The sequence below is a fragment of the Haematobia irritans genome, chromosome 2 (genome assembly GCF_050003625.1).
Source record: "Haematobia irritans isolate KBUSLIRL chromosome 2, ASM5000362v1, whole genome shotgun sequence".
Taxonomy (NCBI): domain Eukaryota; kingdom Metazoa; phylum Arthropoda; class Insecta; order Diptera; family Muscidae; genus Haematobia; species Haematobia irritans.
The window spans coordinates 106,548,126-106,575,516 of record NC_134398.1 but is presented as its reverse complement, the minus strand read 5'-3'; the positions used below and the strand labels follow the sequence as shown (position 1 = coordinate 106,575,516).

Here is a 27,391-nt window from a genome sequence, read left to right as displayed (position 1 = left end):
AGTCATTGAAAACAAAGACAAAAATTATTATGGGATGCGATGCAAACGCACATCATAGTATTTGGGGAAGTAGTGATACTAATGCAAGGGGTGAGTCGCTAATAGAGTTTATTTTGCGTACTAATTTGGTAGTTTGCAATAAGGGAGATGCCCAAACCTTTGTCACTAAAAACAGGTAAGAGGTTTTGAGCGTCACCTTGGCCTCACAAGAACTCAATGAAATGATATCTGAATGGCAGGTTTTAAGTGAACATAGCTTCTCAGATCATCGCAACATCAGTTTCAAAGTAGATGTTCATACCACCAAGACCATATATCCGCCAAATGTTAAGAAAGCTGATTGGAATAGGTATAGGGAATCGTTCAATATGATGATACCGGAAATACCAGAGACAAATATGAGCACTGTGCAAGATATCGAACACGCATTGGAGAGGATTACTAAGGCCTTCAACATCTCACTTAAAGCTGCATGTCCTAGAAGGAAGCCAAGGGAGGAAAATCGACCACCTGGTGATCTACGGTGTTAAGTAACATGAGGAAATCCTGCAGGAAGCTCTTTAATAAAGCAAAGTCCAACAGAGCTCCTGAGGATTGGGACGCTTACAAAAAGAATCTGAGAGAATACAAGCGAGAACTGAGAAAGGCTCAGCATAACTCTTGGAATGATTACTGCAGCAGTATTGGTACTAGCATCCACTAACTCCGCTCCAGGTTTCATTAAAACAACGCAGGGCAATTGGACAACGTCCAGTGAGGAGATGCTGGAGGCAGACGGTCGAACCATGTTCTGGCGGTGCCACATGGGCTCAGCGGTCGTCTCCTATCGAGAAAATTGTATCGGAATCTAGAATAAAATGGGCGTTAAATAGCTTTGGACCATTCAAATCCCCCGGACCTGATGGAATTACTCCGGCGGAGTTACAAGCAGTGACTGACAGAATTATCCCCTGGTTGTCGGCGATATATAGGATGTATCAACTTAGCATATATCCCAGGAAAGTGGAGGGAAACAAAAGTCGTTTTCATACCTAAAGCGGGAAAAGCCTCTCACTCGAGTGCGAAAGATTTGCGACCAATAAGCTTATCCTCATTCCTACTTAAGGAGTAGCGTCGATTCAACACCGTCCTCTCAATTGTAAGTTAGTCCCTACGGAGTATATATTAAACCAAAAAAAGGCCGATTGAATACGTTTATAATTCAGTTTGACAAAAGTTTCTATAGAAATAAAATTTTCTAAAGCAATAAAATGTTGACAAAATTTTCTATAGAAATAAAATTTTGACAAATTTTTCTATAAAAATAAAATCTTGACAAAATTTTGTATAGTAATAAAATTTTGACAAAATTTTCTATAGCAATAAAATTTTGACAAAATTTTCTATAGTAATAAAATTTTGACAAAATTTTCTATAGAAATTTTGGTAGATTATTTCTTTTTGGGATCGGCTATATATAACTATAGACCGATATGGACCAATTTTGGCATGGTTGTTAGCGGTACAAAATTTCTAGCGGATCGGATGAATTTTGCTCCTCCAAGAGCCTCGGAGGTCAAATCTGGGGATCGGTTTATATGGGGGCTACATATAATAATGGACCAATTCCCGCATGGTTGTTAGCACCATATACTAATACCATGTACCAAATTTCAGCCGGATCGGATGAAATTTGCTTCTCTTAGAAGCTCCGCAAGCCAAATAGGGGGATCGGTTTATATGGGGGCTATATATAATTATGGACCGATGTGGACCAATTTTTCCGTGGTTGTTAGAGACCATATACTAACACCATGTACCAAATTTCAGCCGGATCGGATGAAATTTGCTTATCTTAGAGCAATCGCAAGCTAAATTTGGGGGTCCGTTTATATGGGGGCTATACGTAAAAGTGGACCGATATGACCCATTTGCAATACCATCCGACCTACATCAATAACAACTACTTGTGCCAAGTTTCAAGTCGATAGCTTGTTTCGTTCGGAAGTTAGCGTGATTTCAACAGACAGACGGACGGACGGACGGACATGCTTAGATCGACTCAGAATTTCACCACGACCCAGAATATACATTATGGGGTCTTAGAGCAATATTTCGATGTGTTACAAACGGAATGACAAAGTTAATATAACCCCCCATCCTATGGTGGAGCGTATAAAAAGTGGGGACTAAAACCAAAAATTGTGCATTGGCTATACACGGCAGTGGTTAGACTTATAATGCTATATGGTGTTGTAGTCTGGTGGCCGGCACTTCACCAGCCGACAAGTTTAGACAAAGTTCAGCGTATGGCGTGCTTGTGTATCTCAGACGCATTCAGCAAGATAGGAACAAATTCCCTTAATGTCATGCTGCATTTATTGCCTTTAGACATTTTGGCCAAACAGTCAGCTGCAATCACGGATGTGCGGTTGCGCGAGCTATCGCAGTGGTCGGAAAAAAGTTAGGGTCACAGTTCGGTTCTCAAAATAATACCAGATGTGCCTAACGTAGTAGATTATACTTTGGCGAGACCACTTTTCGACAAAAAGTTTGAAGCTCTAATTCCCAACAGTGAGGCGTGGGTTTCGGAGTATATTCTAAAGATCTGGAACTTCGAATAGCGAAAAGATTACCTAATCACTGTAGTGTTTTTCAGGCTGAAATATTAGCAATAAAAGAGGTGGCGAATCGGCTGAGAAGTAATGTTCCAACAAATATTGGCATTAATATATACTCAGACAGTCAACCTGCAATAAAATCCTTGGACTCTGTGTTCTTTAACTCGAAAATGGCCATCGACTGCCGCAAATCTCTCAATGAGATGGTTGAGCAGCACAATATTCACCTAATATGGGTGCCTGGCCATAGGAACATACCGGAGAACTGCGAAGCGGATGAGTTGGCAAGACTAGGGACTACCTTACATATTCCAGGGGAACTGGAATCTGTTGGTATGCCCCTGGCTACCTGCAAGATCATACAGCGTGAGAAGGCTGTTATGATGGCCAATGTTCGATGGGAGAATTGCAAGGGTTGTAAGGACACCAAGTTTAAGTTTAAATAAATAAAGTTTAAACCGCACACTAGTGTTCTCGAGACGTCAGATATCACTCCTTATATCTGCTATAACGGGTCGCTGTCTGATGGGCGAATTTGCAAAAACTATTGGTGCGAAGTATAATGTCTATTGTATGAGCTGTCATGATGCGGAGGAAAAGGAATCAAATAAACACCTTGTTATGAATTTTATTAAGTTGTTGTCGTATCTTTCATACCAGCAATATTTCATTGGGATAACTAATATTTTTCCGTGAGTGTATTGAAGTAATCTCGAATTGAATGAGTAGCACAAAATGATCAATTGATATGTGGCTCTCCCATTCACAGCAAATGTTGGTAACAGCGTGTAACAACAATTGAGAGACTAGAACGTAAATGGTACAATTCTTTTGCATCCGCATAGAGGCAGTAAAAGAAGAAATTTTCTCAATTTTTTCGTTCAAGCATAGAAATGACAGTTGCCACGGAAGCTTGTGCCGCGTGTAGGTTTTGTGTTAAATATTCGTAACCAGTTATTTCCTTTTTGTGCGTGACTTCGACAAACCAACATTAAAATTCTTATAAATTTGTTCAATCTTTCCGAAGTAATCCGGCATAAAATAAAGTTTTCTACATAAAAATCCGAAATTCTAAATATAGGAAATTGCAAAGGTAATAAAATTTTTGTAAAAAAAAAACCATGCGATTACTAGTGCAAGTAACTAAAGGAAATAATTTTTTAACAAATAGGTTGGTTGGACAAAACGTGCGTTTTTACCATTCCGAAATTTTGAAAAGTTTTGCTGCGAAGTTTATTTCATGATATTTTTGTATTCCATTAAATCGCGAGAACCAATTTATGGTAAGGAATAAGTATAATCATATTGATGTGATTCGGGTCTAATAATATATATGCATCCTTAGGGAACCACCTGTCTCCAGTTTCTTGCCGGGATCAAAAATTAAAGGTGCAGTTTTATTTTTTCTTGTGACATAGACTGGGAATCCCTCCAGTGGTTCCAGATCTATTTACAAATCAACGTAACCTGGGTATATTCAGAATCGTTTGCGTGTGCAGAAATACTGAACTTTACTTCAGTGGCTCCAAATCAATCACACACAATTTTGTCTCCATCGGGGACCAGTTTGCGTAGAGCTAGTGATACCTCAATAAAGCTAGTGATACCTAAAAAAATGTTGGGAATCGCTGCATAATATTGAACGGAGGCATATTCAATTTGATTGGATTATTCCCATCGCATCTCAAATCACGGTTTTAAAAAAGTGCTCTTCTATCCACCATATAACTTTCATAGGCAGCGAAGGAGAAAGTAAAAAGTAGAAATTCCCTCACACTCGAGGGAAAGTACCAACAAGTTTTCCACGAAAATGGCGTAATTCATCCTCTAATTCATTGTGGAGAAGTTTCAGAAAAATGACTATATTTTGTTAAGAAATTCTACAATAATATTTTAGTCAAATCAAGTGAACCATAAATTTAAGTAATTCATCCAGTGTCACGATATCACAGTAGTTATGTGCATTTCGTCATTTATGCAAGAAATTTCTACTTTTTCTTTTTGCCAGTATATATAAAAACAAATCCTACAATACCCCTGCAACCCGACCGCTGAGGCCTCATCGATACGGAGTAATTGCTGGTGAGTACACTTTTGTAATAGAATAATTGAAATTATCTTGCATATGGTTACGATGAGTAATGAGGGGAACAGAAATATTTCATCGGAGAGAGAGAGAGCGAGAGCGAGACAGTAAATAATGAGTAATCTCTCCAAATTAATGTAATATTCCTATTCTCCTCATTATCGCGTTTTGCTTTAATTTTATTTGTAACTTGATTTATTTTGTTGTGATCTAGTTCTTCTGGATTCAATTTTTTGGTTTCCTTTTCATCTATAATTTCTGATATATTTTGTTTTGCTATGAGTTTTCCTTCCTTTAAATCAAATTGTGCAGCAAACGTAATTTTTTTGTTTTTCTCTTGGAATTTAACGTACATTGTTATTATTCTGAAATTCGCATAAGTTGAAATATGAAGAAATACTGAACATTAGGGTAGTGATTAAAAAATAAGCGAACTATTATTGTAGGTATTTGCACATAGTGCTATATATATTTTTTTTATAAAATTTTAGATTTAATATATATAATATGCTTTCTTATGATGAATTTTGAATATATAATGAATTGGCTTATTGAAATGGATTTCTGAGCGTTTGAACTTTTTTCCCGTATGAAATAAATGGGCTAGGAATGTCGGAATGTGGGTTCCTATAATGAAATCTTTATTTAGCGCCAATGGGAAAAGGCAGGCGTGGGTTTAGAGGCGCAAATCTCTTAACATCTATGAGATTTATTTAGCAGGTTAACCGTGATCAATACCTTTTGTTTGAGTAATATTGTTTTGTTATATATAATCATAGAGGGGTTTTGTTTGGTTTATTAGACTATGATTATTCCGGTCCATTTAGAGTAAAGTATCGATAGTAGTTTAGTAGGGAGTCTATATAAAACAAATTTGTAACAAGTCAGAGGCAGCAAAGAAGAAGACACGAATCCCCCCAAATCCGACTGATGCTAGTAATTCATGGCTCCCGCCGTTTTCTGTTTTTCTGGCCTTTTTTTTCCTGTTATCATTTCTTTTATTTTTAGAAATGGTAAGTTTGTGAAAGTTTTTTTTTGTAGGAAATCTATCACCTATAAAAAACGATTTTTTCGGTATGTTACATAACATAAAATGGCGCCCAACGTGGGGCCGAAAAGTCCAATTTTCTTTGGGTTTTTTCGGTTCCGAATTCTGTTTAGTTTTGTAGATTTCATGTGGCTTAATGACCTGTGGTTCTAAAGTCGGTGTTCACTTGTGGCTGTGATTATGTGTGCTATTCTGGATATTTAGATACTTGAGGAGAAAAGTTCGAGTATACTAACCGAATATTCCATGCATAACTCATTACCATTAAGTAAATGCTTGATTTTAGAGCTCTATGATCATTAATGCAAGATTTTGTCCGGCGAGGCTTAGTATAGTATTTATAACTTAGGTACCAGATCTAATTTTTATAAGGGATTATGTTAATTTGCTGCCTGCAATATAGCATCCGATATTAATTAGAGAAGTTGAGATAGAGTATTTGGTAGCTTCCCCTGGTTTGTTCTAAGTCTATACTAAATCACAAGCTGTCAAAATCTTCCATAGACTAATTTTTAGCCAGTATTGTTCACGGGAACCTTAAACTTAGCCCTAATACTTCATACGGGAATAATATGATAAAAAAATTTGATTTAGGAATATAAAAGAATTCAATTTTGATATATACTTGAGGACATATTTTATATTATCGCATATTTCATTCGTAAAAATTCAGAGAAATGTCTCTCGCACATTCTCCACCCCCTTCTCGAGCTCAGACTTCCGAGGTGCCTGAAAATCAGTCTGTGGCATCTCAGACATTAATACAATTAAATTCTCCGGCACATCGTTCGTCGTCACAGTGCTATATCTGTAATGAAATTATGCCCGATTCCAATGAATGTTTGATAATTACGACATGCAATCATGCTTTTCATAGGAAATGCATTGAACCTCATCTGTCATCTTCAAATGTATGCCCAACGTGTCAACAACCCTGCGAGTTGTCCGATTTGCAGAAACTGCCTCCACCAAATAAAAATGTTAGAGGAAAAGGAAAAGGACGTGGTGCTATGGCAAAACATTATAATACCCGAAGTGTTGGTCTAGCATTATTTTCTGATATCACTGGCGAAAGTGCTGGTAATACTAGCGTAAATAATTCTGGTGCTACTTGTCTTAGTCCAGATAACGCTCGACGTGCACAGGAAAGGTCTAGGCAAGTAAATTCACCTGCACCTAATTCATTGGGTGATAATTGTATCCCTACAGGAATTCCTCAAGGTAATCAGAATATGGTTGACTATAATAAAATAGCGGAGATGATTGAGGCGAATATTACGAGGGCACTTATTAATTTGAATCTAGTCCCGAATGTTTCAAATGGAAGGCAAGTTCCAAATAACCGTTCATTAACAAATGTTCGTGAGACTCAAGGTAACACGGTTAATAATTTTCAACCCGTTTACTCGGACAGACCTAATACACCTGGGAATGGGAATGCTAGTTACACATCTTCAACAGCATCCAATTTTCATATTGATAAGATTACCTCTATAATACAAAATTGGTGTCTAAAGTTCGATGGGGCTCCGACCTCCCTTAATGTAGAGGAATTTTTATACCGGGTGCGAACCCTTACTGAAGATCACTTTAACGGAGACTTTTCCATAATTTGCAAGAACCTTAATATTTTACTATCCGGCAAAGCACGGGATTGGTTTTGGCGGTATAGAAAACAAGTAGACGTTGTTAATTGGGAGGATTTCTGTGAATCTATCAGGTTCCAATACAAAGATTATAAATCAATTTCCGACATTCGTGAAAAAATTAGGAATCGTAAACAGAGGCCTGGTGAGTCCTTCGATTTATTTTATGAGGGTGTATCGACTATAATGGATCGGTTGCCAAGTCCAATTGATGAAATGGAATTAATAGAAATAATTACGAGGAATTTAAGACCAGAGGTCAGGCAGGACTTATTATATGTTCCGGTTCACTCGATAGCGCATTTACGGAAATTAGTACAACGGCGAGAGTGTTTCTTTAATGAAGAGTATGTTCGTCGGTCTATTACTTCGCGAAACACTAATGTGGTCCCTATGAGGAGACAAATATCGGAAATTCAAATATCGGAGAACGAGAAAACTGAGACTGAATTCCATGAAGAGAGTGAGCAATCACTGGGTGTAGACGCAATTGGTCAGTCCGAAAATTCATCGTGTTGTTGGAATTGTGACCAACCAGGACATTATTGGCAAGATTGTATGCGTGATCGGTCAATTTTTTGCTACGGGTGTGGGACGAAACAAGTATATAAGCCACAGTGCCCAAGGTGCTCAGCTCGTAAACCAAAAAACTTAATGCACAAGGTCTCAACGACGGAGCCCACATAGTGATAGCTAAGAGAGATTCTAACCCAACAACCACTAGCAATGACAATTTTATTACCCGGACAGATACTAATCCAGAGCTTTATAATTCAGATAATAAAATTTTGGAGAATGAAGCTCTAGGAAATGATAGGACTCATAAACTTACCATTCTGAAGAGAAAAGAATCTCCTGAGATTCTTAATTATCAACAAGATTATGTCAAATGCATTTACCCGATATTGCCTTATCATACTAGAATGCAGTTATATATTATGAAACGTAATGAGATTTTCAGGGATAATCAAATTGAGGAAATATCTCGTGAAACGTGCAGGCATCCAAAGCGTAATACAGTGCGGCTTAGGAAGTATTTTAGAAATCGTAAAAAGTGTTCAAAACTTCTCGTTTCTGCCATAGTGAATTATCCAAATGATCAACGATATTTTGCACAGGTGTCATTTCTTGATTTTAATGAATTTGGGCTGTTGGATACAGGAGCAAGCATAAGCTGTATAGGCGGTGGGCTGGCTCAAGAAGACTTTGGTCGATATCCAAATTTTGTTAAATGTAAATCATTCGTTAACACAGCAGATGGGAGGAGACAATCGGTTACAGGATGGCTATCTGTAGAGATTTGTTTTAGGAAAACGTGTCGTTCATTGAACCTTTTTATTATTCCTTCAATATCCCAACGACTGATATTGGGCATAGACTTCTGGAAAACCTTTTCGTTATTACCAAGTGTAGTTGAATCGGTTGATTTAATTGATAAGTCAATTTTTGATATATCGGATCATAAGACGGCCCATTCGAGCAATCTCATTCAGGGATTGGCGAAGACTAATGCGCCTGATGACCCTGAGGAACACTACTACCCATTAAGCCCAGAAGAAAAACGTCAGCTTGATGCTGTTATTTCTTTATTTCCAAATTTTGCGAAGCAGGGCTTAGGTAGAACTAATCTCATCACTCATGAAATTGATGTGGGCCCGACGAAACCGATAAAGCAAAGGTTTTATCCTGTCTCTCCAGCAGTGGAGAAATTAATGTATGGTGAAATTGACCGCATGTTAGCATTGGGAGTTATCGAACCCTCCAGTTCTTCGTGGAGTTCCCCAATGCGCATGGTGGTCAAACCGAACAAGATACGTCTTTGCTTAGATGCGCGTAAAGTTAACGCGGTCACTGTCAAAGATGCGTATCCTTTGCCATCAATCGAGGGCATATTTGCACGACTACCAAAGGCGAATTTGATATCTAAGCTAGATCTCAAAGACGCATATTGGCAGATCGGGCTAGCGGAAGAATCGAAACCATTAACGGCATTCACAGTCCCCGGTAGACCACTATATCAATTTGTGGTCATGCCGTTCGGACTGTGCAATGCCCCACAAACAATGTGTAGGTTAATGGATCAGATTATTCCGCCCGATCTGAAAATGTGCGTCTTTGGGTATCTTGACGACCTTATTATCATTTCGGAAACTTTTCCTGAACATTTAGCGGTTCTGGTTAGGATTTCGGAACAATTTCGGAAGGCCAACCTAACACTAAATATTTCTAAAAGCCGATTTTGTGTTACTAGGGTTAAATATTTAGGTTATGTGATAGGGGATGGTGGAATAACCACGGATCCGGAGAAGGTGACTGCGATTCGAAATTGGCCGACACCAAAGAACTTGAAACAAGTTCGAGGCTTCCTAGGCGTTGCTGGGTGGTACAGAAGGTTCATTGAAAATTTCTCTTCGGTGGTATTTCCCATCACCGAAACCTTATCCACCAAAAAGAAATTTTCTTGGACCCCTGAAGCTCAGCAAGCCTTTGAGAGAATCAAGTCCCTTCTGAGTTCTTCGCCCATATTAGTAAACCCTGATTTTTCCAAAAAATTTTTTGTTCACTGTGATGCCAGTGATTATGGTATCGGGGCAGTGCTGGTTCAATTAGATACTAATAATGTTGAAAGACCAGTAGCGTTTATGAGTAAGAAATTGAACTCAGCACAAAGGAATTACAGTGTAACAGAAAGAGAATGTCTGGCCGCAGTAGAGGCAATTCATAAATTTCGCTGTTACCTGGAATTACAGGAATTTGAGGTTATTACTGATCATTCCAGTCTCGTCTGGCTAATGAGACAACCCAATCTAAGTGGTCGCTTAGCCAGATGGGTTCTGAAACTTCAGGCCTTCAAGTTCACTGTTAGCCACCGTAAGGGACGAGATAATATAGTCCCAGATGCGTTATCGCGTATGGATTTTGATGAGGTAGCTTCCATACAATTTTCTGGGCCGGAAGTTGACCTTAATTCTGCATTTTTTGATGCCTCCGATTATCGGAGCTTAAAGGACAAAATTGGGCGGGATCAAGTTAAATATCCGGACGTGAAAGTGATTGATCGTTTTGTCTACATTAGGACCGGTCATTATGATGGCAACGAGGAGAATGAACAAAACTGTTGGAAGTTATGGATTCCTAATGGCCTCCGCCAGGACATAATTACCCGGTTTCATGAGCCGCCTACTGCAGCCCACGGTGGTATGTCAAAAACTTTGGACCTTATACGTCGGTTTTTCTTTTGGCCAGGGTTAGTCAAAGATGTAAGAGATTTTATCAGAAACTGTCCCATCTGTAAATCGACTAAATCACCAAATTTTGTTATGCGGCCAGAAATGGGTAAACAGGCTATATCCGAGAGGCCTTTTCAAAGGCTGTACGTGGACATCCTCGGACCTTATCCACGGAGCAAATCCGGTAACATTGGGTTGTTAATAGTATTGGATCATCTCACTAAATTTCATTGGTTACAACCGTTGCGCAAATTTACGTCTGCGGCCATAGGTGACTTCTTAACGAAAAACATTTTCCATTGTTATGGAGTTCCTGAAATAATTGTGAGCGACAACGGGTCCCAATTTAAAGCCAATAACCTAAATGCATTGTTTACTGAACTAGGGATTCGACATATTTATACGGCTCTATATTCACCACAATCAAACGCTTCCGAGCGGGTGAATCGTTCGATTTTGGCGGGCATTAGGGCATATCTGAAGGGCGACCATACCCTGTGGGATTCCAACTTGAGTGCGATAAGCTGTGCCCTAAGGAATGCATTTCATTCGGCTATAAACACTTCTCCCTATCATGCGGTATTTGGGTTTGACATGGTGACTCATGGGTCGTCATACCAGTTATTGAGAAACGCTAGGCTTTTAGAAGAGCCGAACTGCAAACTATCGCGAGATGATACTTTACAACTAATTAGGAAGGATCTTCAGAAGCATATTAAAAAGTCGTATGAACAAAGTCAACAGCGTTATAATCTACGATCGCGACACCAAATATTTCACGTGGGACAGGAAGTCCTTCGTCGCAACTTTGCACAAAGTAATTTGGCACAACAGTTTAATGCTAAACTAGCCCCTCTTTTCATTAAGGCTCGGGTGAGAGAAAAGGTCGGTAGTCACTACTACGTATTGGAAGATTTAGATGGGAAATTAGTAGGGACTTTTCACACGAAGGACATTAGGACCTAGACATGCAAAATCATTGGAAACCAACATGAAATGTGGGAAAAAAATCATTGTTTATTTAAATTGTAAATTCGTAAATTCTTTTATATAATAGCTTAGATATCCTTGGCCGGAAAAAAAAAATCTGCTATAACATATCTTAAACTTCAATTATTAATTTTCCTTTTCCATAATAATTTATTGCACGACGAAAATTTACTCTGTTCACTTCTGGCTAATATTTAATATCAAGGAAAAAAAAATATTATCCAGTTTTGTTATGAATTTTATTAAGTTGTTGTCGTATCTTTCATACCAGCAATATTTCATTGGGATAACTAATATTTTTCCGTGAGTGTATTGAAGTAATCTCGAATTGAATGAGTAGCACAAAATGATCAATTGATATGTGGCTCTCCCATTCACAGCAAATGTTGGTAACAGCGTGTAACAACAATTGAGAGACTAGAACGTAAATGGTACAATTCTTTTGCATCCGCATAGAGGCAGTAAAAGAAGAAATTTTCTCAATTTTTTCGTTCAAGCATAGAAATGACAGTTGCCACGGAAGCTTGTGCCGCGTGTAGGTTTTGTGTTAAATATTCGTAACCAGTTATTTCCTTTTTGTGCGTGACTTCGACAAACCAACATTAAAATTCTTATAAATTTGTTCAATCTTTCCGAAGTAATCTGGCATAAAATAAAGTTTTCTACATAAAAATCCGAAATTCTAAATATAGGAAATTGCAAAGGTAATAAAATTTTTGTAAAAAAAAACCATGCGATTACTAGTGCAAGTAACTAAAGGAAATAATTTTTTAACAAATAGGTTGGTTGGACAAAACGTGCGTTTTTACCATTCCGAAATTTTGAAAAGTTTTGCTGCGAAGTTTATTTCATGATATTTTTGTATTCCATTAAATCGCGAGAACCAATTTATGGTAAGGAATAAGTATAATCATATTGATGTGATTCGGGTCTAATAATATATATGCATCCTTAGGGAACCACCTGTCTCCAGTTTCTTGCCGGGATCAAAAATTAAAGGTGCAGTTTTATTTTTTCTTGTGACATAGACTGGGAATCCCTCCAGTGGTTCCAGATCTATTTACAAATCAACGTAACCTGGGTATATTCAGAATCGTTTGCGTGTGCAGAAATACTGAACTTTACTTCAGTGGCTCCAAATCAATCACACACAATTTTGTCTCCATCGGGGACCAGTTTGCGTAGAGCTAGTGATACCTCAATAAAGCTAGTGATACCTAAAAAAATGTTGGGAATCGCTGCATAATATTGAACGGAGGCATATTCAATTTGATTGGATTATTCCCATCGCATCTCAAATCACGGTTTTAAAAAAGTGCTCTTCTATCCACCATATAACTTTCATAGGCAGCGAAGGAGAAAGTAAAAAGTAGAAATTCCCTCACACTCGAGGGAAAGTACCAACAAGTTTTCCACGAAAATGGCGTAATTCATCCTCTAATTCATTGTGGAGAAGTTTCAGAAAAATGACTATATTTTGTTAAGAAATTCTACAATAATATTTTAGTCAAATCAAGTGAACCATAAATTTAAGTAATTCATCCAGTGTCACGATATCACAGTAGTTATGTGCATTTCGTCATTTATGCAAGAAATTTCTACTTTTTCTTTTTGCCAGTATATATAAAAACAAATCCTACAATACCCCTGCAACCCGACCGCTGAGGCCTCATCGATACGGAGTAATTGCTGGTGAGTACACTTTTGTAATAGAATAATTGAAATTATCTTGCATATGGTTACGATGAGTAATGAGGGGAACAGAAATATTTCATCGGAGAGAGAGAGAGAGAGAGAGCGAGAGCGAGACAGTAAATAATGAGTAATCTCTCCAAATTAATGTAATATTCCTATTCTCCTCATTATCGCGTTTTGCTTTAATTTTATTTGTAACTTGATTTATTTTGTTGTGATCTAGTTCTTCTGGAATCAATTTTTTGGTTTCCTTTTCATCTATAATTTCTGATATATTTTGTTTTGCTATGAGTTTTCCTTCCTTTAAATCAAATTGTGCAGCAAACGTAATTTTTTTGTTTTTCTCTTGGAATTTAACGTACATTGTTATTATTCTGAAATTCGCATAAGTTGAAATATGAAGAAATACTGAACATTAGGGTAGTGATTAAAAAATAAGCGAACTATTATTGTAGGTATTTGCACATAGTGCTATATATATTTTTTTTTATAAAATTTTAGATTTAATATATATAATATGCTTTCTTATGATGAATTTTGAATATATAATGAATTGGCTTATTGAAATGGATTTCTGAGCGTTTGAACTTTTTTCCCGTATGAAATAAATGGGCTAGGAATGTCGGAATGTGGGTTCCTATAATGAAATCTTTATTTAGCGCCAATGGGAAAAGGCAGGCGTGGGTTTAGAGGCGCAAATCTCTTAACATCTATGAGATTTATTTAGCAGGTTAACCGTGATCAATACCTTTTGTTTGAGTAATATTGTTTTGTTATATATAATCATAGAGGGGTTTTGTTTGGTTTATTAGACTATGATTATTCCGGTCCATTTAGAGTAAAGTATCGATAGTAGTTTAGTAGGGAGTCTATATAAAACAAATTTGTAACAAGTCAGAGGCAGCAAAGAAGAAGACACGAATCCCCCCAAATCCGACTGATGCTAGTAATTCATGGCTCCCGCCGTTTTCTGTTTTTCTGGCCTTTTTTTTTCCTGTTATCATTTCTTTTATTTTTAGAAATGGTAAGTTTGTGAAAGTTTTTTTTGTAGGAAATCTATCACCTATAAAAAACGATTTTTTCGGTATGTTACATAACAACCTGTGGTGTGAGTGTCCTCCATTTTGTGTAAGGCGTAAGCAAATTTGAGGGGCATATAGGTTTAGATTACTGGCGGACATGGAAAACGTTAACTTAAGCAGTTTGTTAATGTTTTTGGAGCAATCTGGTTGGTTCCACAAAAGTCACCAGCTTTCAGTGACATGTTGAAGACCTTAGTAATCCGCTCCACTGCGTGTTCGATATCTTGCACAGTGCTCATATTTGTCTCTGGCATTTCCGGTATCATCAAATTGAATGATTCCCTATACCTATTCCAATCAGCTTTCCTAACATTTGGCGGAAATATGGTCTTTGAAGTACGAACAGCCAATCTGAAACTGATGTAGCGATGATCTGAGAAGCTATGTTCCCTCAAAACTAGCCACTCAGATATCTTATCATTCAGTTCCGGAGAGGTCAACGTGACGTCCAAAACCTCTTGCCTGTTTCTGGTGACGAAGGTTGGTGCATCTCCCTTATTGCAAACTACCAGGTTAGTACGCAAAATAAACTCTAGTAGCGACTCTCCTCTTGCATTAGTATCACTACTTCCCCAAATACTATGATGTGCATTTGCATCGCATCCCATAATGAGTTTTGTCTTTGTTTTTAGTGGCTCCTCAACTAAGGGCCTAACGGCACAGGGTGGCATCTACCTATCATGTCCCATGTAGACCGAAGATACCCAATATTTGCATTTGGATATCTCTAGACTGGCTACGACAGTGTCTGCATTGCTCAATGAAGGAAGCAGAAACAAGTTTAGTTCGTTTTTAGCAATTATACATGCTCGATCTATATCGTTACCGGTATTATGCCAAAGTTTGAAACCCGGAGTGCTTAATTCACAGATCTTGTTCTTATATATGTATGGTTCTTGAATACGAACTATATCTATGTCTACTTTCATCAGGAGAACTTTTAAGGCAGCACAAGCGGCCTTACAATGGTGAAGATTTATCTGGAGGAACCGTAGAACCATCCAAATTTTCAACCACCGTCACATCAGCCGCTTCAATTGAGTCATCAAGGGCTTTCTCTTCACAGATCTCGGTGACTTTCGCAACAATTCGCGGTTCAGCTTTGGTGAGGTTTGAGCCTGTAGAAACTTCCCGCATACGACTTTCGCCATAGTCTGCAGTTTTTATGTCTCCTTCGGCTTTGCTAGGAGATTTTTTCACTGATGACTCTACCGGAGGCTTGTCCGTTTCGGAACCCTTTGGCTGATCGCTTTTGTATACCTTCATATGGATATCATGAAAGCCATAACTTACACGTCCTTGGGTCTTGGCTAGATGTGGCAGCGACTCTATGTTTAGTATAAACACCGCATGTCGTCTTGGTCCATCCAAACGACCAACCTTCCAAACTACTAACTTATATCGCCCTTGATACAATCCAGCATCTTGCTGTCGAGTACTTGGCCCGGGAAACTTTTTCCGCACCTCTGAGTAGACACCAGGCATCGCGTTCTCAAATTCCCCCCATTTTTGCCTTGCCATCACAAGGCTGTCTTTTGCAACTGAAGCAAACGATCTTTGATCCCGTTTAGAGGATGGAAGCTCATCCGGTGATCGTTACCTTTTTCCAGCTTCAAGAATTCCTTGAGCCCATTTTAAGGAATCGCTTTGCTTAGCCGACAACGTGCTTCGGTCGACTGATCCTAATTTCTTTAGGATAAACAAAGCATTTCTTCGTTCCTTGAATCTCTTTCGAGAGGGATTGCCTCCTTTTGATGTCGTCATCTTAGAAAAGGTTCGACTTGCCAAAGTGTCGCCGCCAGTCGACCCGTCTACAGGTCGACTAATTGGGCCTGAGTCTTGGTCGCTGCCCAAATTTATAACTTCAGTCGTTACCCGTCCACTGGGCCCTGAAGTTAGCAATCCAGTGGATGACTTTGAATTTCGCTGCATGGTGGTGTATTATTTCCACCACACGTGAAATTCGTAATAAGTACTTATTACGATGAAATAGTTCGCTATTAGAAAACACGTCCGTTCAGTTCGACGGTTGAATAACATGTCTTTTTATAGTATACCTCATGTATAATAAATTCTTACTCAAGATGTACCATAAACGTTTATTAACACAATTTGTCGGGTATGAACTCTAAGGGCCGTGTGCACTGAATAAAGTCTCCTTCTGGTTTCCCTAAAAAAGAAAGAATAAAAGTGGTGGCAGACGCAGATAATATGGCGCTAGCAGTGAGGGGAAAATTCCCATCCACAGTTAAAGATATTATACAAAGAGCCCTCGGATGACTGGGAAATGGGCGAAAGAAAATAGTCTTTGTGTAAAGACAGAACTAGTCATGTACAGCAAATATCCTTAGGGGGTATTGAAATTCCCTTTGGTGAGTGTGCAAAATACCTTGGCGTTATTTTGGACAAGAAGCTGAACTTTAAGCTTAATATTGAAGAAAGGGCGAGAAATGCCAAGGTAGCTCTGTACTCGTGCAAAAAGACAATAGGAAAAAAGTGGGGACTAAAACCGAGAATGGTGCATTGGCTATACGCGGCAGTGGTTAGTCCTATAATGATATGTGGTGTTGTAGTCTGGTGGCCGGCACTTCAGCAGAAGACAAGCTTAGATAAAGTTCAGCGGAACAGACAGAACTAATCATGTACAGCAAATATCTTAGGGGGTATTGAAATTCCCTTTGGTGAGTGTGCAAAATACCTTGGTGTTATTTTGGACAAGAAGCTGAACTTTACGCTTAATATTGAAGAAAGGGCGAGAAATGCCAAGGTAGCTCTGTACTCGTGCAAAAAGGCAATAGGAAAAAAGTGAGGACTAAAACCGAAAATGGTGCATTGGCTATACGCGGCAGTGGTTAGTCCCATAATGCTATGTGGTGTTGTAGTCTGGTGGTCGCCACTTCAGCAGTAGACAAGCTTAGATAAAGTTCAGCGGAACAGATTCCCTTAATGTCATGCTGCATCTACTGCCTTTATACATTTTGGCCAAACAGTCAGCAGCAACAACGGCTGTGCGGTTGCGCGAGCTATCGCTCTGGTCGGAAAAAGTTACGGTCACAGTTTGGTCCTCAAAATAATGCCAGATGTGCCAAACGCAGTGTATTACACTCTGGCGAAACCGCTTTTCAACAAAAAGTTTGAAACTTTAATTCCCAACAGTGAGGCGTGGTGCACACAGACACAAGGGAATATACGTTATATAAATTTCTACACTGATATCATATTTATGTTGGGAACAGTATCCAAATAAGAGCAGATTTATCTGCGTTATATATTTCCTTAACTTTTCGAAACGTTTCGACAGTTGAAAGATTACTTGATAATTGTTCAGGCGTATTTTGCATCATTTTATTCCACTTTAAAATTTAACAAAACTTATTTCATTTCATTTCATTTATGCTGTTTATTTTTAATTGAAAATATATTTTTCTTTAACTAAAATGGTAATTGGAATAATTAATATTTTAATTAACATGTGAACAATTTCAACCATTGTATTAGTTGACTTTATTTTTAAATTCGAAGAAAAAGTTAATTGAATCAGTAAATTACGTTTTCAATTTCAAAGAACATTTGAATCGGAAATATTTTGGTGATATTTATTTCTGTATGGCAACTGTGTTATTTTTTGGGCGAACTTGGTTGCGGCTAGCATTTACTGGAACATTAGTTCTCAATCAATTTGCCACCTCTTTTATTTCTAATTAAGCCTGAAAAACATTACAGTGATTAGGTAATCGTTTCGCTATTTTAAGTTCCAGGTCTTTTGAATATACGCCGAAACCCACTTGTCCATCCAATTTGGAGCCATCGGTGTAAAGGAGCTCAGATCTTAACGGCACCTTAACAGTGGGAAATTCATTGGTGAAATTAACCGGAAAGGTCTCGCATCTATTAAACTACTTTACACTGAAAATGTACATTTGATTAGAGGTGACTTTTTGTATATATATTGATCTGCTGAATTCGAAAAAATGTTAAAAAAATTTTATGGAACAGTTTTTGAGATATCCCGTTATTTTTAGTTTTTCGCTCTTTTTTCACTAAACAAATTATATCTCGAGTTATAAATGTCCGATTATATCGTTGTTGATACTGAAATGAAAGATGACGAATAATCGTGTATAATTGTATCTGTGATTTATGTGTTTCAAAAAATATCGATGCAAAAAGGGCAAATTTTCAAAAAATCCTGTTTTACAGTTTCCGCCAGAAATAAACCGTTAAAAAAAAGTCCGGTTTCTCTTCATGGTCGTATAGATGATACTCTAACGTAAGTAATAAAACCAACTAGAAGAAAAACGACCGAAAATTACAAAGTTATAAGCAATTGAGTGAACAAAACCTTGACATCGTGCAAATGTGAGCAGCTCACCCACACAAAAATGCCATTCGGCCACACAAAAATACATTTTTGTGTGGGTAAGTTGCTCATGTTGTCAAAAATGTATTTCTATATATCGAAAAATTATGTACCTCTTAGTTGGAGATGTAGATTTTTTTTTAAATATGCCAAATCATCAAGAATTCAAGAATTCTACCAATATACCAAACATAAAAAATCAACCATTTTTGGTACAATTCTATTGATTGTGGAAACCGTGGATTCAACTCGAAACTTTTTATTGACGGTCAAATGTTCATGCAATAATGAATGAAACGTTGTCGCAATGCCACAATAGATCTATGACGAGCAAGCAATTTCAGTTGGCGCACAGTACCAATGGTCTCCGTTCTCGAAATTCGTCTTAGAGTGAACCACGACCTGTGTTAAATTCAGCATACCATCGATAAACACCGGTCCTTGAGGGGGCTTTATCGCCAAAAAATGAATTAAGTTCATTGATGCATTGAGTAAATCCAGTTGTAAAATAGAATCACATGAAATTCTTTATGATTTAGTTCCATTTCTTGGGCGAAATTTATTTTCTGAGATTGTATAACCTCAAAAATGTCAAGCTTTACGATAGAGCTTTTAGTTGGTAGATTGCAACACTAGGGTTTCCCAATCTCGGCATATGAAAGGCTAGCTATGGGCACACAGAAAAAATATCACTAAAATATTTCCAACTAAAAAGTTAATTGAAGCTAAATAATTGTTTAATTAATTAATTGATGCAATTAAATTATTAATCAAGATAGAAAAATTAAGTTCAATAAGCCAATGATTGAACATTTTTAAATTTTTAACTAAAAATTAATTGGTACAATTAACTTTTTAATCACACTCGGAAGACTACGTGAGTTAAAAAAATATGATGGAAAGCAAACGATAATGGGAGGTCATTGTCGTATTTTGCGCCTAAAGGCGAAGTCGAGTCTTCGGTCGAGCTCTAATGTGTGATTAAACATCGAAAGTAATTGTACACAGATAAAAATAAGTTTAAGAAACAATAACTTTTTTTGGAAAACCAATAACAAAATTTGTTAATTTCCTGCAACAAACTAATTTGTACTTTTAATAACCATTATTACAAAACATTTGTTAACAATCACTACCATCAGAAGGCAACAAATAATTTGTTTTCTCAATAACATAATTTGTACGTAATTTGTTGAGCATCCAACAGTACAAAATATTTGTTGTTGAATGTTACGTTTAACCATCAACAAATATTTTGGAATTTGAACGAAAAAATTTGTATGTGGTTTGTTGAAGTTTGTAAAAAATTTTAACAAATATATTGGTGTATTGACAAAAAATTCAAATGAAATTAAAATTGACAGAATTGCACCAAAATTGCCGTAACAATTTTGGAGATATTTTGTTAAGTACACATTTTTATACCCTTCACCAATACTGTGGTACAGGGTATAATAAGTTTGTGCATTTGTATGTAACGCCAAGAAGCAGTAATCATAGACCAACTTTTTAGTGTACGGATCGGCTTAGAATTAAATTCTGAGTCGATTTAGCGATGTCCGTCTATCTGTCAGTCCGTCCGTCTGTCTGTTGGTGTATTTTTGTGTGCAAAGTACAGCTCGCAGTTTTAGTCCGATTGTCCTAAAATTTGGTATAGCGTCCTGTTTCGGCTCAAAGACGATCGCTATTGATTTTGGAAAAAATCGATTCAGATTTAGATATAGCTGCCATATATATTTTTTATCGATCTGGTCATAATTGGCGTGTATATCAACCGATTAGCATTGTAACTATGCGTGCCAAATCTGGTTGAAATCGGTTCAGATTTGGATATATCTCCCATATATAGTTTTCGCCCTATTTACACTCATATGACCACAGAGGCCAATTTTTAACTCCGATTTAGAAATTTTGCACAGGGAGTAGAATTAGCATTGTAGATATGCGTGCCAAATTTGGTTGACATCGGTTCAGATTTAGATATAGCTCCCATATATATGTTTTTTCTGATTTCGACAAAAATGGTCAAAATACCAACATTTTCCTTGTTAAATCGCCACTGCTTAGTCGAAAAGTTGTAAAGATGACTCTAATTTTCCTAAACTTCTAATACATATATATCGAGCGATAAATCATAAATCAACTTTTGCGAAGTTTCCTTAAAATTGCTTCAGATTTAAATGTTTCCCATATTTTTTTACTAACATTGTGTTCCACCCTAGTGCATTAGCCGACATAAATTTTGAGTCTATAGATTTTGTAGAAGTCTATCAAATTCTGTCCAGATCGAGTGATATTTAAATGTATGTATTTGGGACAAACCTTTATATATAGCCCCCATCACGTTTGACGAATGTGATATGGTATCGAAAATGTATATCTACTAAGTGGTGCAGGGTATAATATAGTCGTCCCCGCCCGACTTTAGACTTTCCTTACTTGTTTTAAATTTGAGTAGTCCAGGGTCTAGCAAGCATTTTGACAACTGGGCAAACCCAGCGCTATATATTCTAGTAAATTAGAATTATAAAAATTTGGTCTATATAAGATTGACGTATTTCTTTAAATTTTGCATTTGGAAACCTGAACACCCCTCATTTTGAAGGTGTGTGTAGAATGTTGCTCCTATTTTGATTTTGGAATTCACTCTTCAGTTGTCAAAATGCCGTCCTAGCAGCGTATCAAAATTTGGCTCGCGCATCGCGAAAATCCGAGCTACTCGCACGCAAAGCTGGCAAAATCGCTAAAAGTTGCCAAATCAACCGTTACAAATGTAATTAAAGTGTTTGGGGAACGTTTGTCGACAGCCAGGAAGTCTGGATCGGGGGGAATCGAAAACCGGAAGCCGCTGAGACGACAAAGAGAGTTGCCGGTAGTTTCAAGCGAAACCCTAACCTCTCTCTCCGAGATGTAGCAAATAAGCTGGGTGTATCGTGTACAACCGTGCATCGAGCCAAAAAACGAGCCGGACTATCGACTTACAAGAAGGCAGTGACTCCAAATCGCGATGATAAACAAAATACGACGGCCAAAGCGCGATCGCGGAGGCTGTACACGACGATGCTGACGAAGTTTGACTGCGTGGTAATGGACGACGAAACCTACATCAAAGCCGACTACAAGCAGCTTCCGGGACAGGAGTTTTATACGGCAAAAGGAAGGGGAAAGGTAGCAGATATTTTCAAGCACATAAAACTGTCAAAGTTCGCAAAGAAATATCTGGTTTGGCAAGCCATATGTACCTGTGGCTTGAAAAGCAGCATTTTCATAGCTTCCGGGACTGTCAACCAAGAAATTTACGTGAAAGAGTGTTTGAATAAACGTCTGCTGCCTTTCCTGAATAAACACGGTTGTTCCGTACTGTTTTGGCCGGATTTGGCATCTTGCCATTACGGTAAAAAGGCCATGGAGTGGTACGCCGCCAACAACGTGCAGGTGGTTCCCAAGGACAAGAACCCTCCCAACACGCCAGAGCTCCGCCCAATTGAGAAATACTGGGCTATTGTCAAGCGGAACCTAAAGAAGTCCAAAAACTGCTAAGGACGAGCAGCAGTTCAAGGCAAACTGGCTTTCTGCGGCGAAGAAGGTGAACAAGGTGAACAAGGTGGCTGTACAAAATCTGATGGCAGGTGTCAACCGTGAGGCCCGGCAATTCGGATTTGGAAAAGCGAAAGCCCAACTGAATATTTTTCCTGAATTTTATACTAATTGAACTTGAAAAAGAAATTTAATTTGATTTTTTAAATAAACGATTTCACCGATTTACACGCGTTTTCCCTTGACCAAATTTTGACCGTATCACCCTTTAACGGTATCCTTCGCATACTGCTTTTAGCTTTCGTACATATTCTTAGCGATGTGCGCGTAACCAGTCTTGTATTTTTGTTTTTGTTGTCATATCGATTAGAGCTTGACCGAAGCGGTTTTTTTTGGTCGAAGTCGATGTTCGGCAAAAAATGCAATAATCGGCCGAAGCCGATTATTTCCTCAAAGTTTGCTTTGGTGTGTTTTACTTCAATATTAGAATATATTTTCAGCAAATGCATAAATACAATAAATAAAAGGGAATTCACTCCAGTAGTTTGATATTGTAATGACAAAAAATGATTTTTTATAATTTTTTTACGTTTTATTTGTGCTGGGTGTTTTGACTGAGACAAATTCAACACTTGGACATATCAATATCAAATAAATTATTCAAAAAGCTTCGGCGTCGGTTAATCGGCCTCTTGACGCCGAAGGCCGATTCGTGGCCGATTATCGATTTTTGCCGAATGCCGAAGCCGAGCTCTAATATCGATAGCAGTCAACTATTTTCGCAACAAAACAATTTGTTGAAAATTCAGAATGTTTCTATTGTTTCCTCTGTCAAGTATCTACAAACGCATTTCAACAACAAATGCCTCATATTCAATAGACAAATTTGTTGAGCATCACCTGAGTTTACATACAAATAAAGTTGTTAATATTTATTTGCAGTTTTTTTTGTAGTTTCTTATACCGAGATTTGGTTAACCACAGTCAAAAGCTTGTTTTATTGCAGAACATGACGCTTTCTACATTTTATAAAGGATTTAATCCTACCCCATTTCCTTGACTTGATTTTGGGATATTGAAGGTAAATTTATTGCTTTATATACTCACTCTATTGAATTGTTGTTATTGTACTTCGCCGCCAGACTTCGCATAAAATCAGAGTAGTTCCGCGTTGAAAAATCGCTAGGTAGTCCAGAATTAGCTACACTGGGAAAATTTATGCTATTACTGCGACCAGATGATGATGCCGCTTGCTGTAATAATAAGTTCGTAGAGAGATTGTGTATTGGAACCACTGTTTCAGGAGGACTATTGTGAACAGAGTTTTGGGGCGAGGCTCCACGATAAGAAGATGGTGTTGTGCTTCGTGATCTGCAATTAAAGAAATTTTAGTTTTTATATATTATTATATTTATTTTCGTCACTGTTTCAGCTTAAAACCATATGTTGACTAAACTACAAGAGTAGCTTAACCAACAGAGGAAACGTACGTTTGTCAAATTGATTCCATTTTTCTTAGAAAAGTTCTATTTGAGCAGATACTTTCGATTTCCAAATGTGTAAACATGCCCTCAAACTAATATTGGAAAAATAATTCGTTCAAGTCCAAATCCAGATTTTTAGTTAATACTCCAATACATGGACCGATTCACACCATATTCGGCACACTTATGTATGGATCTAAAATTCCTAAAGATTTCCTATTTCACGTAAATCGGATAAAAAGTGCATGTCTAGAAACCCAAGAAGTCAAATCGGGAGATCGGGCTATACCAAAAACATCGACCGATTCACACCATATTCTGCACTCATGTTTATGGACATAAAATACCTCTAAATTTCCAATTTAAGGCAACTCGGATCAATATTGTCAAATCGGGAGATCAGGCTATACCAAAACATGGAATGATTCACACCATCTTCGTCATACTTACTTATGGACCTAAAATACCTCTAGATTTTCAATATCAAGAATGAAGTCAAATCGGAAGATCGGGCTACATGTGGGCTACACCATAACATGGACTAATTCATTTCATATTCGGCACACTCATTTATGAACGTAAAATATATGTAGATTTCCAACTTCAAGCAAATCGAATAAAAATTGCGGTGCCCACAAGCCCAAGAAGCCAAATCGGAAGATTGGGATATATAGGGACTATACCGAAACATTATCCTAAACATATCATCTTCGGCACTCTTTTTATGGACCTAAAATAGCTCTAGATTTACAATTTCAAGCAAACATTGTGTTGTCTAGAAGCCCATGAAATCAAATCGGGAGATCGTGCTATATTAGAGCTATACCAAAACATGGGCTGATTCACATCATATTCGGCACACGCATTTATAGACTTCAAATACACCTATCGGGTAAAAATTACGGTTTCTAGACGCTCAAGACTCCAAATCGGGGGGTCCGTTTGTATGGGGGCATTATTAAAACCGATATAGCCCATCTTCGAACTTGACCTGCTTACAGGCAAAAACAGAATGTGAATGTGTGAAATTTTAGCACGATAGGCCGTTCCGTCATTACAACAGACAGCTGGACATATATCGTCTTAGAATTTCTCCCTGATCTAGATTATTTATACTTTATATAGTTGGAAATCGATATTTCGATGTGTTACAAACGGAATGACAAATTTATTAAATCTCCATAGGTTAGGTTGGCAGACCAATTTACTTCACGCTTGGCAATAGCAATGATTGGTGGCAGCCCGATGTTTCAGGCTCACTTAGACTATTCAGTCCATTGTGATACCACAGTGGTGAACTTATCACCGATATATCCCATCCTCGAACTTGACCTGCTTACAGGCAAAAACAGAATCTGTGTGAAATTTTAGCATTATTACAACAGACATGTAATGGTGTAATGGCATTCCTGCTTCGACCGAACACCATGCTAACCATTGCACAACGGTGGCTCCCTACGTCAAGCTTACATACACAATTCAATCCTCCTTCACAGAAAAATAATTTTCTGATTCAATCACAAAATTAATTGATTTTTAAATGAAGTTGCATCAATCAATATTTAATGATCCAATGAATAGTATATTAGTCCCATGAATAGCATAAGTTGAAAAAGTGTCATCCTGTGGAATAATGTACCAGTATTCACTGAAATGTCATCTGATATGAAGTGAAGAACTTTGTACTTACTTTCATTTGTACATTTGTTATCAATTATCTATGAAAGAATGGAAAATAAATATGGTCTTTTCTTCGATCTTTTTCTCTAGTCTTTCGCTCCCCTGGAGTTTCTAAACATATATGTATATGTTTATATGAGATTTCTAAATTAATATATGTTTGCATCTAGAGACATGATATTTAAGAAAATGTGCTCTCCCACGCATAACAAGTTCTGACATATTAACAAACGTTCTACCGGAGTTCTGATCGAACCATAGAAAGTTCTTCGGCGGTGTCTTATTTTCTCGCAGTAATGCTGAAGATATTGTTGAGAATTTCGAAGATTTTCTAAATGATTTAACACATAATAACGGTACTACACCTTCAAAAACAAAAAATTTCTTTTCTAACATGTGTTCCAAACATATTTTGCAGGAAGCACATGTATCATTGGATATTACCGAAACATTATTATGTTTGTTTTATGTGAACATATTATATGTTTGAAAGCATTTTGAGCCCAAAAATAGTATATGATTGGAAGAATTTTCTCCCACACAAGATTGTGCTCAAAAAAATTATTTCTGCCTAATTCCATATTCCCTCACATCTTTCTCACTTCCACGAGATTTTTTAGTTCTTAGGACCTTTTTCTGTAATACAAACAATGCTGAAGGAATTATTCAATTTTATAAATTTGTTAAATTTTACCCTTCGGCTCTATTCTTTCGCTCCCCTGGAGTTTCTAAACATATATGTATATGTTTATATGAGATTTCTAAATTAATATATGTTTGCATCTAGAGACATGATATTTAAGAAAATGTGCTGTCCCACGCATAACAAGTTCTGACATATTAACAAACGTTCTACCGGAGTTCTGATCGAACCATAGAAAGTTCTTCGGCGGTGTCTTATTTTCTCGCAGTAATGCTGAAGATATTGTTGAGAATTTCGAAGATTTTCTAAATGATTTAACACATAATAACGGTACTACACCTTCAAAAACAAAAAAAATTCTTTTCTAACATGTGTTCCAAACATATTTTGCAGGAAGCACATGTATCATTGGATATTACCGAAACATTATTATGTTTGTTTTATGTGAACATATTATATGTTTGAAAGCATTTTGAGCCCAAAAATAGTATATGCTTGGAAGAATTTTCTCCCACACAAGATTGTGCTCAAAAAAAATTATTTCTGCCTAATTCCATATTCCCTCACATCTTTCTCACTTCCACGAGATTTTTTAGTTCTTCCCGTGTAAAAATTGGGGGATATAAGTAGATATGATTAGATCTCAAAATTGGCCGCCTTGGATCCAAGCAGACTTACTTAGATATGATGAGACACTATTAGATATTATTATATATAATTCCACATATGACGAGATCAAACATTAGATCCAACTGTATATAGGGATAGATATAATCATATCTAAGACATTAGATCTAGGCCAATTTTGAGATCTGATCAGATCTAATTCCATAGTAATTAGATATGATTAGATCTTACCATTTTTCGGATCTACTCATATCTAATTGTATCAAATTAGATCTCTCAATTTTTACTCGGGTTAGGACCTTTTTCTGTAATACAAACAATGCTGAAGGAATTATTCAATTTTACAAATTTGTTAAATTTTACCCTTCGGCTGGACGGAGAATCGAACCGATGACCGTACAGTTTGTAAGCCAACACACTATCTGGGCTACGCAGCTGTTATAGTCACCAGTAGACAATTATCGTTATAAGTCACATTTACGAGTATATAGCATAGTTTGCAGCGCCCACGAGCCAAACAAAACATTATTCAACAGAAACATATACAGTCGAAGCTCTGTTTAACGAACGATATATTGTCAGGCCCTTTCGTTATTTAGAAAAAATCTTATGAGGATCCAAGATTCGCTGTCTTATATACACCCATGTCATAATTTGTGTGTCTAACTTCTTAGACGAATTGC

The 27,391-nt window shown here is 37.3% G+C and overlaps 1 protein-coding gene across 2 annotated transcripts in view; it reads right to left on the bottom strand.

The window, feature by feature from the left end:
* Positions 1-27,391, bottom strand: part of Samuel (SAM-motif ubiquitously expressed punctatedly localized protein) — a 532,479-nt gene that overhangs the window by 198,344 nt on the left and 306,744 nt on the right. For both annotated transcript variants that reach the window (XM_075295802.1, XM_075295803.1), the window contains exon 3: positions 23,382-23,645. In XM_075295802.1, the coding sequence (XP_075151917.1) occupies positions 23,382-23,645 (264 nt within the window). The remainder of the gene's footprint in view (positions 1-23,381; positions 23,646-27,391) is intronic.